Source organism: Somniosus microcephalus, chromosome 11 (genome assembly GCF_052327205.1).
Source record: "Somniosus microcephalus isolate GS21.2 chromosome 11, FLI_Smic_1.0, whole genome shotgun sequence".
Lineage (NCBI taxonomy): Eukaryota > Metazoa > Chordata > Chondrichthyes > Squaliformes > Somniosidae > Somniosus > Somniosus microcephalus.
Window position 1 is genome coordinate 134,559,778 of NC_140997.1, and position 18,723 is coordinate 134,578,500.

At 47.9% G+C, this 18,723-nt stretch overlaps 1 protein-coding gene across 1 annotated transcript in view; it reads left to right on the forward strand.

Moving 5' to 3' along the window:
* dnah1 (dynein, axonemal, heavy chain 1) overlaps positions 1-18,723 on the forward strand; it is a 971,783-nt gene that overhangs the window by 326,158 nt on the left and 626,902 nt on the right. The window contains exons 36-37 of the mRNA XM_085999976.1: positions 3,219-3,373; positions 4,108-4,285. Of these exons, the coding sequence (XP_085856102.1) occupies positions 3,219-3,373; positions 4,108-4,285 (333 nt within the window). The remainder of the gene's footprint in view (positions 1-3,218; positions 3,374-4,107; positions 4,286-18,723) is intronic.

The window sequence follows — 18,723 nt, forward strand, 5'->3', positions numbered from 1 at the left end:
TCTGCGGTACTCGCTCTGATGAGGCCTCCTGCCATTGTCGGGGTACAGCACAGCTCGCCGGCGCTCCACTGCGCCAACCAAAGCATCCAATGCCCCATCGGTAAAGAGCTCCGCTCTCTACCTCACCCTCTCCATCTGTTGAAAGTTTGGAACGCCACAGAAAGCACAGCGCCGATTTTGAGGCCTACAAGGCGCAGAGTGTGGCAGCTGATTCTAATTGATCTGCCCCTTTAAGAGCTGGCCGGCGCCAGCATGTCTCGGGGAAATCGATTATTGACAGCACCTGCGCTGCGCCCAGCCGCCGAGAAATTGAGTAGCGCCGCCGGGTTAGCGCCTTAAGAGTCCCGTGCAGCACCTGACTTTACGCCGCAATCACCTTGAGGGGCGCAGCAACCCAATATCGCTCGAGGTGGCGATAAGTTGTGCCTGGCGACAAAATTTGCGCAGCGCCAATTCTAGCGCCCCAAACGGGGCTATACCGAATTTCTCCCCTAAAGCCTTCAGGCTTGATTTTTTAACACTGTGGCCCTGTTTGATTTACACCCTTGATTTCTCTGCCTTCCACTTTTGCTTTTCTCCTTCCTGTCTTTTGTTTCTATCCTTGCTTCCCTTTCCTCTGTCTCCTTGCACAGGTTCCCAACCCCCTGCCATTTTAGTTTAAACCCTCCCCAACAGCACTATCAAACACTCCCCCAGGACATCGGTTCTGGTCCCGCCCAGGTGCAAACCGTCCAGCTTGTACTGGTCCCACCTCCCACAGAACCAGTTCCAATGTCCCAGGAATTTGAATCCCTCCCCCTTGCACCATTCCTCTAGCCACATATTCATCTGAAATAGCCTTCTATTTCTACTCTGACTAGCACGTGGCACTGGTAGCAATCCTGAAATTACTACCTTTGGGGTCCTATTTTTAAATTTACCTCCTAACTCCCTATATTCAGCTTTTAGGACCTCATCCCGTTTTTTACCTATATCGTTGGTACCTATATGCACCACGACAACTGGCTGTTCACCCTCCCCCTCCAGAATGCCCTGCAGCCGCCCCGAGACATCCTTGACCCTTGCACCAGGGAGGCAACATACCATCCTGGAGTCTCGTTTGCAGCCGCAGAAATGCCTATCTATTCCCCTTACAATAGAATCCCCTATCACTATTGCTCTCCCGCTCTTTTTCCTCCTGTCCTGTGCAGCAGGACCACCCATGGTGCCAGGAAGTTGGCTGCTGCTGCCTTCCCCCGATAAGCCATCTCCCTCAACAATATCCAAAGTGGTATATCTGTTTTTAAGGGGGATGGCCACAGGGGACGCCTGCACTACCTGCCTGCGCCTACTACTCTGTCTGGTGGTCACCCATTCCCTTCCTGCCTGTGCAGCCTTTATCTGCGGTGTGACCAACTCCCTAAACATGCTATCCACGATGTCCTCAGCATCACGAATGCTCCAGTATGTATCCATTCGCAGCTCCAGCGCCGCAATGCGGTCTGCCAGTAGCTGCAGCTGGATACACTTCCCACACACATGGTCGTCAGGGACACAGGAAGTGTCCCTGATTTCCCACATAGTGTAGGAAGAGCATGCCACGGGACCGAGCTGTGCTTTCATGAATTACCCTTTAATTAATTTAAATTAATTTAAGTCAAATCAATACCACTAATTACACTACAATTAAATGATATACTCAAGACCAAAAGAAGCAGAATAATGCAGATGACAGGAAACCCTGGCAACAGTCAAGTTGCCTTCATCTTGCACCAGCCCATACTTAAATCTTTGCTTCCCTGGTTCTTGGTGAGAGTGTAGGGTATGTACTGTCTGCTCTCTATTCTCATGCTTCTTTTAAGTGCCACCACTATGGGAGGAGCATGTGTGGCGGCTCTTCAGTGCGGACCTTGTGAGTCATCTGTGGTGATTCACCTCTTTCTGCTGGTCATGAAATGGCCTTGCAACTATTGTCAGTACTTCTGCACCTGTGCTGACCTGCTGCTCCTGTCATCTACCTGCCTCTTCTACAGTCCTCTAAGGGAGCAAGCTGGGATAGACAGATGGAAAGGTCAATTCCTCATCTGTCTCTCTTGCTGCCATGTCCAACTGCTGGGTGTCCCTTGTGAATGACCAGGGATCTTTGTAGGGGCAAATCTTTGGCCACCACTAAGAGCTTGAAGCCAGCCATTAATGGCCTTTCAAGCTGATTCCCTAGCCACCCGAGGCTAGAAGTGAGAATGTAACTTGGAGCTCGATGCACGGACATAATGCTGCCCTACATATGCACTTAGGCTCTCTGTCCTCAGGGACACCCTTGAAATTCAACCTGGAGCTGCCACTCAATCTTGGTGCTCTGTAGATACCTGAAACCCTCTTGCCTGCCTACACAGCAGCATTGCTGTATATGCTCCACCATTTTATGCAGGGAGCTCTGAAGGTAGTGCATGAAGGGCTTCTGCTAATTAAACAGTTCAACTTGATATGAAGCCCCGATAAGGTAGAAATCCATGGGCCCCATAAACCTGTATGCCTACCCCCTAACCCTCCCTTCATCTCATTTATGCTCATCTGTTGCCACCTCAACTTGCTCCTCCTCACTGATGCTGGGTGCCTCACAGAGTCCTGTCTCCTCACTCAGCCTATCTGATTCCCTGAAGTAAATGTTTCTGTGCTGGTGCCTGACAGGTGCCCATGTGGTGGGTATGTTTCCTGATCGTTCCTAGTGCCAGCTGCATCATCTTGGGACTTGTCTACACAAAACATAAGGGAACGTGTGTCAGCATGAGGTGTAGAACGAATGGCTCTGCACACAGGAGCAAGGCCAATATGGTATCATGCTGGTAATGGGCAGATGTGGCTGCCTGTTATTCACTGATTGAGTTTAAAAAGTTAATGAGAAGAGATTAAAGGGAACACTTGGCACCAAACCACAAAGCTAGTTGATTATCAAAGCTAGTTGATTTAGGGATCCATTTATTAGCTAAATGGATCCCTAAATAATTGTGCTGTGCTGTTTTTACTCCTAGACATGATGGTGTCAAACCAGCCGCCATTGGAAGTAGCATATAGGCACAAATGCTGTATATCTGAGACTTTCCGCATACTGGCATTAAAATCACTGCAAGTAGTCAATCGTCCATGATTAGCATAAATTGACATTTATTTTACTATAGAAATAGAAGAATTCCTTTAGAATATTCAGATGGCACCTGTACTTCTGTACCCTCTTTACCTAGTGTTACGAAGTCCTAGCTACAGCACTGACAGCCTTAAAAGGACAGATGTCGGTCAGTGGCGAACTTTACGAAAAAGTCTCCGTGCATGTTCTCAACCCCAAATCCATAACCATGGGTCAACTGTACGGGGAATTTGATCTTTTAACTCATGAATGGTAAGCACAGTTGGTTCATATTAAGCCATTGTAACGTTGCAGTGTGTATGATACAATATAGTAACACAGCACTGTGTCTCTATACAGTACTGCAACACTCTCAGCAGCATAACGCAATGCTTAGATATCTTGCTGGTGCTACAAATCATAGTAACTGGTCCAGAATTAGTTTAAAGCGAAAACTGTATTAGGCTACTTATATTTAGGAAATTATTACTGTATGATCTAAGAAAAAAAGAAAGTTGTGCATTTATATAGTGCCTTTCATGACCTCAGGGCGTCCCAAAGCGCTATATAGCCAATTAAGTACTTTTTTGAAGTGTAGTCACTGTTGTAATGTAGGAAACACAGCAGCCAATTTGCACACAGCAAGAATCCCACAAACAGCAATGTGATAATGACCAGATAATCTATTTTAGTGATGTTGGTTCAGGGAAATATTGGCCAGGACACCAGGGAGAACTCCCCTCCTCTTTTTCCAATATGCCATGAGATCTTTTACGTCCACCTGAGAGGGCAGATGGTGCCTCGGCTTAATGACTCATCCAAAAGACGGAACCTCCGACAGTGCGGCAGTCCCTCAGTACTGCACTGGAGCTTATGAAGAAAAGTTTTTAAAAGTTTAAAAGAAAAGAAAAGTTTATGAAGAAAATAAGCATTAGTGCATGCCAGTTGTGCTATATGTGTTTGTCAGTTAGGAGAGGATCCAATCACTGCGCTTTGTCTTTTTATAGGACAGATGGCATTCTTTCATCTTTAATTCGGAATGGAGCTGCAGCCACCGACCAAATGAAGAAATGGTACATGTTTGATGGGCCAGTAGATGCAGTATGGATTGAAAACATGAACACTGTCCTGGATGATAACAAAAAGTTATGTCTCAGCTCTGGAGAAATCATCAAACTCACTGAGGTAGGTCTATAGGTCTAAAGGAGAAGTCCGCCTCAAGCATAAGTGGGTTAATGTCGCAGGGCATTACGATGATGTTTTCTTGCATGGACAGAGTAGCCAGCTCCATGGAACATCAAACGCGTCGATCAATTGAGTCCATGCATGCCATGACCACAGCTGTGCACACACTGGATGAAAACTAGCCTGCCGTCTTAAATAGGGTGACAGATACTTTAGCCTTGGCCTTACAGCGCCACACTGATCTGCACCAAAGTACTCTCCAGTAGAGTGGTAGCAGTGAAGTGCAGCGGGGCCACAAGCAGGATGATGCCGAAAGGGGACGTGGAAGTGGGAACTCCATTCAAAGCACTTCCACTTCTTACCCGTTGCACCCACCTCAGTGAGTATGCTGCCTCCTCTCCCAATGGCTAAGACTGTCCCAGCACATGTGCAGGTGGAGCAGTCTTTGGTGGGGCCATCACGGGCTCCAACAACCAGATGTCGTCGGTCAAGAGCATCTGAACAGTCAGAGCAAGGATCTGAGCAGCCTGCCTCTACCTCTGCTGAAGCCACAGGGGTTGCACCACGTAGGAGCGGTAGGAAAAGTAAGAGTAAAGTTTTGTAGTGTCACAAGGGTATGCACATGGGCACATGGGTATAGGAGAAAATGTTATGTTGTGAAGTTTCTGTTCTTTAGTAGAATCACATGAATTTTATTCTTTTGCACCACTTTCCTGTCTTGCCCACTCTTGGTTGCTGGGTGGCAAGTCGCCTTTTAACTTGCTTGATGATGAATGGGAAGACATAAATTGACGGGGACCAATGAGGATGTGCAAGGGGTGGTTGGTTGTTTGCAGGACTGCTTTGTCTCAGTGGCACTGGTTGAGGGTGGGTGGGGGGGTAGAGTGTGCTTCTGACATCGGTCCACTGGTGCAACCTAAGTGAACCTTGCATTAATAAAGGCATCCAAAAAATCTATCTATCTCAGCCTTGGGATGAGAGGGATTTCCTATGAGGAGTGATTGAGTAGATTGGGCCTATACTCACTGGAGTTTAGAAGATTGAGAAGTGATCTCATTGAAACTTATAAGATTCTGAGGGGTTTGACAGGGTAGATGCTGGAGAGTCTAGAACTAGGGGCATAGTCTCAGGATAAGGGGCCAGCCTTTTAAGACTGAGATGAGGAGTGTTGTGTATGTACCTTTAAGAGAAGAACTGATTCTATACTGCAGTACCGGCAGTGACCACCCCTGTATATAAAGCCATAGCAGGCTTCTGTATTTCAGTCTTGAGTTCCCCTCTGTTCAGTAAATACCTGTTTTATTGTTCTCCTGCAGTCCGAGTATTATTGATACTCGGACATTACACTGGCGACGGGCAGGTTCGAACTCACCTGCAGTGCTGCATCACCTCATGGGGATCTTTTCCCTGAAGAGAAGCTTCTTGGAGGTCAAAGTCAGAACGGCGGGCGTCGACCGCGGGCAACCGCCCAGGGATCCATCGGAGAGTTGCAGGGGAGGCTGTGCAGAGCTGGGCCTGGCTCCCCAGTCAAGGTGTTCCAGCAAGTCGTGCTGGTAGCAGGTAGTGCGCTGACCCTTCCGGACTGCGGCGGGCTCGGGCTCGATCGAGCGGCTCTGCAAAGGGGCCGTGCAGCGTCGTCGGGAGGAAGAGAGAGAGAGAGGGTGGAGCGCACAGGGCGCGGTCGGTGCTCAAGAACCGGGCAGCGTGGAGAGGATAGAACGAGGGGAAGGAAAAGTGATACGCGCCGAAGCCGCGGGTCGCCGCCATTACCCTGTAGAATGCTAGGAGCAGCGTGGCAGCAAGGGGAAGAAGGAAAAGCGCGGGAGGCGCCATTTTATTCCATTGGGGAAGGAGGAAAAAGCGCAGGAGGCGCCATTTTAAATCACTCAAGATGCCGAAGAGTGGCAGTAACACTGCTTTCGACAACGAGGTAGAAGACTGGACCACGTATGTGGAAAGAATTGAAGAGTACTGCGAGGCAAATGAGGTGGCCGATGGAAAGAAGGCGTCGGTATTATTAAATTTGATGGGCGCGAGAACATACGGCCTATTGCGGAATTTAATTACCCCAGCTAAACCAATGGAGAAAAGCTTTGAAGAGATTGTTAATATCTTACAGGAACACCTAAACCCTACACCGCTGCTGATAGCAGAAAGATTCAAGTTCCATAAAAGAAACCAGCACAAAGATGAGAGCAATGCTGACTATCTTACGGAACTACGCAAGTTATCGAAGCACTGCCAGTTTGGAGCAGGACTGGCAGACACCTTACGGGATAAGTTTGTCTGCGGGCTCCAGAGTGAAGGAACCCAGAAACGACTACTTTCGGAAAAGGACCAGACGCTAGAACAGGCTTTCAGCGTGGCAGTATCCTACGAAGCAGCAGCACGGGGAGCTGCGGAAATACAACAGAAACCACAGGAATACAGCGCTAACGAAATGGCGTATGGAGCAGAAAAGTGCTATCGCTGCGGCAGAACAACCCATGATCAGAAGGACTGCTGGTTTAAGGACAAAGTATGCAGGCAATGTGGGAAAATGGGACACATAGCAAGAGTCTGCAGGTCGGGAAAGAAAATCAACACTACAAGAACTACTAAGGAAAAGTACAAGAAAGTAAAGAAATTGACAGACAGTAGTTCGGAAGATCAGGAGAGTGATAAGGACTCCGGGAGCAGGAGGCTAAGTTGTCTAAAGTTACACAACGTGATCGCAAAGGAGGATCACCGAACCATTTGGGTCACCCTCATGATAGCAGGGTCCCCAGTAAAGATGGAATTGGACACAGGATCAGCCCTAACTGTCATGAATCGACAAGACTATGAGCGGCTATTCTCACACATACCCTTGAAGGACACGTCAATTGTATTGAAGACATACACGGGCCAAAAAGTCTACCCCAGAGGAAAAATAAGGGTGCCAGTTGAATACAATGGCAAGGAAACACAGAAACTGTATCTATATATACCAGATGGAGGACCACCATTATTGGGACGTGAATGGATCCGAAAAATACAATTGGATTGACATTCCATTCAGGCGCTAACTGTGACTGACAAAAAGGATGATGACGTCACACCTGGATGACTGTCAAAAATTCTAACTGACGCGAAAGAGGTATTCCAACAAGGACTTGGGACTCTAAAAGGAGTAACGGCAACGATAAAAATCGAAGATAACGCAAACCCAACATTTTTTAAGGCCAGACCGGTACCTTACGCGATCCGCCCAGCCGTTGAAGCAGAGCTGGAGAGTCTAGAGCGCTCGGGTGTGCTGTCCAAGGTGGACTGGAGCGAGTGGGCCACACCCATTGTTCCTGTAATGAAGAAATCATTGAGCAGCACGCCTGGGGAACCGAAGAAGGTTCGCATCTGTGGGGACTTCAAGGTAACTGTGAACCCAGTCCTGCACACAGTACAATATCCACTTCCACGGATAGAAGATATTTTCGCCTCACTATCTGGAGGGAAACACTTTACAAAGATTGATCTGGCCCAAGCGTATCTACAAATGGAGGTGGAAGAAGCATCTAGGAAATACCTCACGATAAACACTCACAAAGGCCTTTACCAGTACAATTGACTGGTATTTGGGGTAGCATCAGCCCCGGCTATTTGGCAGAGGGTGATGGAACAAGTCCTGCAAGGGATCCCGGGGACCCAGTGTTATTTGGACGACATCCTGGTTACGGGCGAAAATGACAGTGAACACCTTGCCAACCTGGAGCAGGTGCTCACAAGATTACAGGAATATGGGCTACGAGCCAACCGCCCCAAATGCGAGTTCTTCAGGAGACAAATCTCGTATTGTGGCCACATGATTGATGAGGAAGGGTTGCATAAGTCGCCGGACAAGATTGAGGCTGTGGTCAAGGCTCCAGCACCGGAAAATGTGTCGCAACTGAGGTCGTTCCTCGGGTTGGTGAACTACTACCATAAGTTCTTGCTGAATTTATCTACAATTCTGCACCCACTGAACGCCCTGCTGCAAACTGGAGTAACATGGAAATGGAGTGATGAGTGTAAGCGTGCCTTTCAGAAATGCAAATGCCTAATCACTTCAAAAGAAGTATTGACCCACTACAATCCAACACTACCGATTCGGTTAGCATGTGATGCGTCTCCCTACAGCATCGGTGCGGTGCTGTCACACAAATTCCTTGACGGTTCAGAGAGGCCAATAGCCTTTGCGTCGCGCTCGTTAACCTCAGCCGAGCGTAACTACGCCCAGATTGACAGGGAGGCCCTCAGCCTGGTGTGGGGGGTGAAGAAGTTCAATCACTATCTGTACGGGCAGAAATTCACCCTACTGACTGATCATCAGCCTCTGGTCTCCATTTTTAACCCAAAGAAGGGCGTTCCAGTGATGACGGCGCAACGGCTGCAAAGATGGTCACTTTTTCTAGGGGCACATCAGTACGACATAGAGTACAAGGGTACGAAACAGCATGGAAACGCTGATGGGCTGTCGCGCCTACCGTTGCCTACGGTAGAGGAAGCACCTGCAGTGGACCCTGTTGAGATATTCCATGCGACCATAGTCGAATGTCTACTTGTTACAAACTCAAGTATAGAGAAGGAAACCCGAAATGACCCGACACTCTCTCGGGTCTATGATTTGACGGTGAAGGGATGGCCAGCACATGGCGACTCACTGTTGCCAGCATTCTCGCCAAGGAGAGAACAGCTGTCAGTGTGCCGGGGTACCTTGATGTGTGGATCCCGAGTGGTAATTCCACCCAAGTTGAGAGATAGAGTGCTCAATGAGCTTCATGAGGGTCATCTGGGAGGGGTAAAAATGAAGAGCCTAGCCAGGGCGTTTGTGTGGTGGCCGGGAATCGATAAAGAAATCGAGGATATGACCAAGAGATGCACAGGATGCCAGAAGGTCCAAAACGCTCCACCACAGGCCCCGCTACATCCATGGGAGTGGCCCTCATCTCCATGGCAACGGGTACACATTGATTTTGCTGGTCTATTTATGGACTCAATGTTCCTAATCGCTGTGGACGCCCATTTGAAATGGCCAGAGGTCATCAAAATGTCCTCCACCACCACGGAGAAAACTATTGCAGTCCTATGGGCCATCTTCGCCAGGAATGGCTTGCCAGAACAGATTTGCTCCGACAATGGGCCACAGTTTGTGTCCGAGGATTTCCGGAGGTTTCTGAGGAATAATGGGGTGAAACATTACACATCTGCCCCATATCATCCAGCCACAAATGGATTGGCTGAGAGGTTTGTTCAGACCTTTAAAAAGGCAATAAAGGCAATGTATAATGACGACATACCACTACAACACAAGGTGGATAATTTCTTGTTTGCTTACCGGAATGCGACACATGCAGTCACCAACCAAGCTCCAGCCATAATGTTCTTCAACCAAAGGCTAAGATGTCGCCTGGATTTGCTCAAATCAAACATAAGACGAGATGTTGAGGATAAGCAATTCCAGCACATAAATGAGAAGCCAACCAGGAGCTTCAAGATAGGGCAACCAGTCTTGGCCCGCGACTACCGAACAGAAAAATGGCAGCCAGGAACGATATGCACACAGCAAGGACCACTAATGTACACAGTGGACGTTGGAGAGAGCATCGTGAGACGCCATGCTGACCAGATTCTAGAGTCACAGGAACAAGCCAAACCCATACCACGAGCAGGTGCACCTGGTAATCAACCCGAAGTACAGATTGCGTCTACCTCAGAAGCAGTGGTATTGGAAGCTGACGAACCAACCAATGACAATGAGCCAGAATCAACTCCGCCGCAAGAACAGGATACTCGAGAAAGGCGCTATCCAGTCAGGATCAGGAAGCCTCCTCAAAGACTGAACTTATAAATGATTATTTCAGTTGATGTATATAGTACAGGGAAAATTGTAATTGTAATTAGTTATTATTTAGTTGTTAAATGAATGTTATGTACTGTTTATCTAAAAGGGGAGGAATTGTTGTGTATGTACCTTTAAGAGAAGAACTGATTCTATACTGCAGTACCGGCAGTGACCACCCCTGTATATAAAGCCATAGCAGGCTTCTGTATTTCAGTCTTGAGTTCCCCTCTGTTCAGTAAATACCTGTTTTATTGTTCTCCTGCAGTCCGAGTATTATTGATACCCGGACACTACAAGGAGGAAGTTCTTCACTCAGAGGGTTGTGAATCTTTGGAATTCTCTGCCCCAAAGTGCTGTGGGTGCTCAGTCGTTGAGTATATTCAAGGCTGAGATAGATAGATTTTTGGACTCCAGATATGGGGATAGGGCAGGAAAGTGGAATTGAGGTCGATGATCAGACATGATCTTATTGAATGGCCGAGCAGGCTCCAGGGGCTATATGGCCTACTCCTGCTCCTAATTCTTATGTTTTTATTCGGACGCCAAGGTTGTGAACACTCTGGTTCAACCTGAGACAGTGTCCTGGAAGGGGGATGAAATCGGTGGCAAAAGTGTGGAGTTTGTGGTGGGAGCTGAAGACTATGGCTTCAATCTTCTCAGTGTTTAACTGAAGAAAATTCATTCAGGACTGAATTTCAGACAAGTATTCAAACAACATAAACGCAGTGGAGGGAGAGGTGGTGGAGAGGTAGAGCTGGGTATCGTTAGCGTATATGTGAAAGCTGACCCCCATGTCTTCAAAATATGTCGCCATGGGTTAAGCATGTAAATGAGGAAGAAGAGGGGACCAACGGTAGATCCTTGGGGGACTCCAGAGGTAAAGATGCGTGAGTGGGAAGAGAAGATATTGCTGGAGATGCTCTGACTACGATTGGATAGATAAGAGTGGAACCAAGCGAGGGCAGTCCCACTCAGCTGGAAAACAAAGAGGCATTGGAGAAGGATGGTGTTGTCGATTGTGTCAAAGGCTGTAGAGAGGTTGAGAAGGATGATAGTACATCACAGTCACAGAGGATGCCATTTTTGGCTTTGATTAGGGCAGTTTCAGTGCTGTGGCACAGGCAGAAGCCTCATTGGAGAGATTCAAACATGGAGTTGCGGGAAAGATTGGGATGTATTTGGGAGGCAACAACGCGTTCAAGCACTTTGGAGATAAAAGGGAGTTTGGAGAAGGAATGGTTGTTTGCAAGGACAGCGGGGACAAGGGTGTTTTTTGAGGATGGGGTTGATGACGACAGTTTTGAAAGGGAGGGAGACAGTACCTGAGGAGACTGAACCATTTACAATGTCAACTAGCATGAGGACCAGGACTGGTCGTTGGGTGGTCAGCAGTTTAGTGGGAATGGAATCAAGGAAGCAAGAACTGGGTCTTGTGGGCAAGATGTACTCAGAGAAGGCATGAGAGGAGATAGGAGAGAAAGTAGAGAAAGATGTGGGTTCAGGACTGAGGCAGGGGGAAACCTTGGGGAGGTTTGGCTTGGTGGGCAAATAGGAAGGAGGAGATGTAGCAGAGGAAGTTGAATGGACAGTCTCACTCTTAGTAACAAAGAAGTCCATGAGCTCCTCGCATTTGTTGAACCATAGATGCAGACCCACATCCTACCATTCCATGCCACAGCACTTTACTGCTCCAATCAACAAGAAAAATGCTCTTCAAATGAGTACATTCTTCCAACAATCTTTTAGTTTATACCTAGTTCAAGCATTAATCTATAAAGACTGTACATGAAAGGCTCTGCATGACAAACAATCCACTGACCAGTTTAAGACATGCTTCATAAAGTAAAGGCTGAATGGAGATGAAGATAGAAATCTTAGCACATTGACCACAAGGTGAATGAAAGTGTAAAAGGATAGAATAGTGACAAACATAGAAACATAGAAGACAGGAGCAGGAGTAGGCCATTCGGCCCCTCGAACCTGCTCCGCCATTTAACGAGATCATGGCTGATCATTCAAATTCAGTACCCTGTCCCTGCCTTCTCCCCATATCCCTTGATTCCTTTAGCCTTAAGAAATATATCTAACTCCTTCTTGAATATATTTAATGAATTGGCCTCAACTGCCTTCTGTGGTAGAGAATTCCACAGGTTCACCACTCTCTGGGTGAAGAAATTCCTCCTCATCTCTGTCCTAAATGGCTTACCCCTTATCTTTCGACTGTGACCCCTGGTTCTGGACTCCCCCGCCATCGGGAACATCCTTCCTGCATCTAGTCTGTCTAGTCCTGTTAGAATAATATAAATTTCAATGAGATCCCCTCTCATTCTTCTAAACTCCAGTGAATATAAGTCCAATCAACCCAATCTCTCCTCATACATCATTCCTGCCATCCCAGGTATCAGTCTGGTGAATCTTCGCTGCACTCCCTCCATGGCAAGAACATCCTTCCTCAGATAAGGCGACCAAAACTGCACACAATACTCAAGGTGTGGTCTCACCAAGGCCCTGTACAACTGCAGCAAGACATCCTTTTTCCTGTACTCGAATCCTCTCGCTATGAAGGCCAAAATACCATTTGCCTTCTTAACCGCCTGCTGCACCTGCATGCTTACCTTCAGCGACTGGTGCACAAGGACACCCAGGTCTCATTGCACTTCCCCTTCTCCCAATCTATTGCCGTTCAGATAATAATCTGCCTTCATGTTTTTGCCACCAAAGTGGATAACCTCACATTTATCCACATTATACTGCATCTGCCATGCATCTGCCCAATCACCCAACCTGTCTAAATCATACTCGGCATCCTCCTCATAGCACACACGCCCACCCAGCTTTGTGTTGTCTGCAAACTTGGAGATATTACATCTAGTTCCCTCGTCTAGATCATTAATATATATTGTGAATAGCTGGGGTCCTAGGACTGATCCCTGCGGTACCGCACTAGTCACTGCCTGCCAACTCTTTGCTTCCTGTCTGCCAGCCAGTTCTCTATCCAAGTCAGTACCTTGCCACCAATCCCATGTGCTTTAACTTTACACGCTAATCTCTTATGTGGAACCTTATCGAAAGCCTTCTGAAAGTCCAAATACACCACATCCACTGGTTCTCCCTTATCTATTCTACCAGTTACATCCTCAAAAAATTCCAGTAGATTAGTTAAGCATGATTTACCTTTTGTAAATCCATGTTGACTTTGCCCGATCCTGTCACTGTTTTCCAAGTGCTCTGCTATTACATCTTTTATGTCAGGCTTACCGGTCTATAATTCCCCGTTTTCTCTCTACTGTAGGAACGGAGGTTCCTATCAAAAAGACTGAGTTCGACTCAGGCAATTAAAATAATGAACTTTAATGAAACAAAACGAGTTTAAACTGGAAACTGCCAGAACACATCAGTAACAGGTCGACTCTCCTTGAGGGCTCCATGAGGACTGATCCTCTGGTCAGAAGACTGACGTCATGACGTCATCACGTTCTTCCCGCCATTGGGGCATCACGTGACTAACGGCATGACGTCATCACGTTGAAACCGCGAAAGGTAACTAGACATTGTACAGTCAAACAGTGTAATTAAAGGTACAGGCACAGACAGTAACTACATTGCTGTTAAAGGAATTATGTACAACCGCTCTGAGTCCTTTGGTGGCTCCGCCACACTACCACCTTTTTTGAATAGTGGGGTAACATTAGCTACCCTCCAATCCATGGGAACTGTTCCAGAATCTATAGACCAGCAATGCATCTACTATTTCTAGTGCCACTTCCTTAAGTACCCTAGGATGTAGATTATCAGGCCCTGGGGATTTATCGGCCTTCAATCCCGTCAATTTCCTTAACACCATTTCCCTACAAATACTGATTTCATTCAGTTCCTCCCTCTCATTAGACCCTATGGCCTAGAAATTCAGTTGGTTGTGCCAGCCGCTAGCACCTTAAGAGGGCGAGAAGTGGGGCGCTAAGCGGCTAGCGACCAGGCGCGGCGCGATCTGCGCCTCTCGCGAAATTCAGTAGCGATTTAGCGGCGGCGCAAAACCTTTGCACGCGCAGATCCTGACGTCATTTCATGGTGCAACGCCCTTTGTGCGCCCCGAACTGGAAATTCAGTGGCGCCGGCCTATTGTGCATCTGGCGCCCCCAGTGACTGGTAAAGGGGAACGATTCCCAGTCGCTGCGGGGCGCGGGGGGCACTAATTGAAGGGGACTCCTCCTGCAGTATAAATGTCAGCCATTTTGCTCCACTCCTTCTTTGTGAGACACTGATATTTGGAGAGAGACAAAGGGAGAGAGCTTTCTGGTTTGAATCAACACTCGCTCAGGTACTTCTGGCTTCAGGCCAGAGCTTTGCACTTGTAATTAACTTTCAGTGCCATAGCATTAATTCGATACATCTAATGGGGGCTGCAATGGATGCAAACGTTGGCTTACTGCATTGCATTCAGAGGGCTCAGAGACGCCGTGAGAGACTGCCAGTCATGGCCAGACGGAGAAGGGCCAACAGGCGTCGGCACAGGAGGCCTTACCCACCCAGGGTATACCGCCAGCCGTTCACATATCTTCATTCAGAGAGTGGTGAACCTGTGGAATTCTCTGCCACAGAGGGCGGTGAAGGCCAGTTCATTAAATATATTCAAGAAAGAGTTGGATATATTTCTTAAGGCTAAAGGGATCAAGGGATATGGGGAGAAGGCAGGGACAGGGTACTGAATTTGGATGATCAGCCATGAGCTCATTGAGTGGCGGAGCAGGCTCGAAGGGCCGAATGGCCTACTCCTGCTCCTATTTTCTGTTTCTATGTAACATGTCTGAGGAGCAGTGTGTTCGGAGGCTGCGATTCAGAAGGGAGGTGGTTACAGAGATCTGCCACCTGCTTCAGAGAGATCTGCAGCCACAGCTGAGGAGCAGGACGTCTCTGTCGGTGGCAGTAAAGGTGACGGTGGCTCTCAACTTCTATGCCACCGGCTCCTTCCAATCCGCTACTGGGGACATTTCCAACATCTCCCAGTTCGCGGTACATTGCTGCATCCGCCAGGTGACCAATGCCCTTTTCAGAAGGAGACGTCAGTTCATCTCCTTCCCCATGACCCTCGACAAGCAGCAAGAGCGTGCAATGGGATTTGCAGCATTAGCGGACTTCCCCATGGTGCAAGGTGCCATTGACTGCATGCATGTGGCTTTGCGGGCACCTCTGGAGAATGCCGAGGATTACTGCAACCGGAAGGGCTACCATTCGCTCAACGTGCAGTTGGTGTGTGACCACAGGCAGCTCATACTAGCTGTCAATGCCCGCTTTCCAGGCAGCAGCCACGATGCCTTCATCCTGCGCCAGACTTCTATGGCAGACCTTTCCCAGGCCCAGCTTCACCCACGAGGATGGCTCCTCGGGGACAAAGGCTATCCTTTGTGCACCTGGCTGATGACCCCGCTCCGTGCGCCCAGCACCCCTGCAAAACAGCGATACAATGACAGCCATCAAGCAACCAGGAACATCATTGAGCACACAATCGGCGTGCTCAAGCAACGGTTCCACTGTCTGGATCGTTCCGGGGAAGCCCTACAGTACTCACCTGAGCGAGTCTCCCATTTCATTGTCGTGTGCTGCATGCTGCACAACCTGGCTATCCGCAGGACTCAGCCACTGCCAGCAGACATTGGAGGACCACCAGAGGAGGAGGAGGAGGAGGAGGACCAGGATGGGAGGGAGGCAGAAAGTGCAAGGGCCGTCTGTCTGCGGCTTATTGCAACTCGGTTCTAGGCCCCCTCTCAGGGAATGGCTTGTGCCAATGAAGGAAGATGAATGTAGCCGCTCCGCAAGCCCTCAGCCGATCAAGGCAACCAATACTTCCAAAAGCAAACATGGACAGTGCGATTAAAGAAAATGTTTTACTCTTATAACTCTGTGCCCTTCCTGCATGACAAATTAATTCCGAGAAACCCCCCAAACAAAAACACACCAGTCTCGGCCTTTATATAAAAAACAAACACACCAGTCTCGGCCTTTATATAAAAAACAAACACACCAGTCTCGGCCTTTATATAAAAAACAAATACGCCAGTCTCGGCCTTCATATAAAAAACAAAAACGCCAGTCTCGGCCTTCATATAAAAAACAAAAACGCCAGTCTCGGCCTGTTTATAAAAAAGAAATACAACAGTCTCGGCCTGTTTATAAAAAACAACAAAATTGGCCAGACCTTCTACTTTTTCACCTGCGAGGGTGATAATATAATAATAATAATTCAACTTTATTGTCATTGTACAATGCACAAGTACATGTGTTGTGTATGTAATATGTGTGCTACTTTGAACCTATGGACAGGACTGCACTACTTGTTGGGCGTAGTGATACGCAGTACCACTCCTGGCCATAGGGGTATAAATAGTACTGTGGGTACTGATCTCCCCTCAGTTCCCGCCTGTGGGCATGAAGTAAAGACCTATGTATAGTCCCTACCTCCAACCAGTAAAGACCTGTTTGAGTTATACGTTTAAGTCTTTGTGTTAATTGTTCAATACAATACACATACTTAACACTGGCGACGAGTCAGGTTCTTACCCTGCGGCAGTTGAAGAGAGGTTTCAAACATCACCACCCCACTAGAAGCGACAGGCTTTAGGACTCTGAAGCCTCCATCAGCGACTGAGCACTGGAGTGCAGCAAACATCCTGACAGCTTCCAGCGACTGACAGAAGTCTTTCTGCAGTTTCCTTGTTCAACCTAGGTGGTGGGGTAAGCCGTGCAGTGTTGGCTGCAAAGACAGGGCTGGGGAAGTTGGAGAAGATAAGGGCGATCGCAATCCCTGATAAGAGCCGCGGTGAAACGCGTGAGCGGGTAAGCCAGAGCCCGGGAGGGAGCGAGCAAGCAAGAGCCGCGCGAGCGGGTGAGCCAGAGGCCGGGAGCCGCTTCAAGTGCGAGGCGCAGCGCGGGCCAGCGATCGGAACCAAAGATAAGGGCCGCACTCGGGGGCTGAAGGGAGACGGCGTCGGGGGACGGGTGAAGACCGCCAAGCGCGGGAAAACCGCCATTTTGTGGGCGGAGGACGACGGCAAGAGCGGGAAGCCGCCATCTTTGATAACAAGTAAACAAAATAAAATCTGAGAAATTGCAAATCTACAATGCCTAAACACGGGAATATTAGCACCTTTGATAGTGACCTCGAAGATTGGGCCATATATGTTGAAAGAGTGAAAAATTATTGTAAGGCCAATAAAATTCATGACCAAGATAAAGCTTTAACATTATTAAATTTAATGGGTGCGAAGACATACGGGCAATTGAAACACCTGTTATCACCAGATGAACCGGCGGATAAGACGTTCGATGAGATTGTTACTGTCCTGAAAGATCATCTAAACCCCACGCCGCTGATGCTAGCGGAACGATTTAAATTTTACGACAGAAGGCAGCTACAGCATGAAAGCAATGCTGAATATTTGCTGGAATTGCGTAAATTAGCGAAATATTGCCAGTTTGGAATGGGACTAACAGATGCACTACGAGACAAATTTGTGTGTGGTTTATTTAAACAGGATACACAAAAGCGACTGCTCGAGGAGAATGAGCTGACGCTTGAGAAGGCGGTCACTATGGCAGCAGCACACGAAGCCGCAGCGAGAGGCACGGCAGTAATGCAGCTACGGTCACCGGAGCTCAGTGCACACAAATTGGGTGTGAGTTCTGGCAAATGTTATCGTTGTGGAAAGACAACGCATGATCAGAACCAGTGTTGGTTTAAAAACCAAGAATGTAGAACTTGTGGTAGGCTTGGACATATAGCTAGAGTATGCAGGTCAGGGAAGAAGACCAGCAACAAGAAGTCACCGCAAGGAAAATACGCAAAGGTACACAAGGTGACCGAACAGGAGTCCGATTCAGACGCTAGCAGTAATGAACTGGCTAGCTTAAGCTGTAATGAACTGGCTAGCTTAAGAGTACTCAACGCTGGTAAGGGTGCAGACCTCCAGACAATTTGGGTCACTCTTCAGATAGAAGGAGTCCAAGTAAAACTGGAATTGGACACTGGATCGGCATTGACGGTCATAAATAAGAAAGATTACGGAAAGTTATTCCAACATATTCCCCTACAGGATACGGGGATTATATTGAAAACATACACGAGGCAAAGAGTGTACCCCATCGGGAAAATAGAGGTTGCAGTGGTCCACAAGGGCGAAGACAGTCAAATAATGGACTTATATGTGATATCTGAAGGAGGTTCTCCACTACTAGGACGGGAGTGGATTAGGAAAATGAATATGGACTGGCATTTCCTACAAACAATAACGAGTGAGAACTCGGTGAAGATAGTCGGCCCAGACTCTGGAACGGATGATAGTAAGCCCAACTCAGGTGCAAAAGACAAAGTTTCAGCACAGAATTCCACTGAGCAACAACAACATAGTTTAACTGTGGATTCTGAGTCTGGCAAGTCTACTGATGTGCCCATTTCTGAGGGACACCGGGCTCGAACTCAACTCCATTTCAAACTACAACAGCAATTAGAACAAATGCTTCGCCGTTGTGAGCAAGAGTTGAATGCAACGAAAGAGTTCTTTGATATAGAGTTGGAGAATCTGGAAAGACAACAGAAGCAGCTGATGGA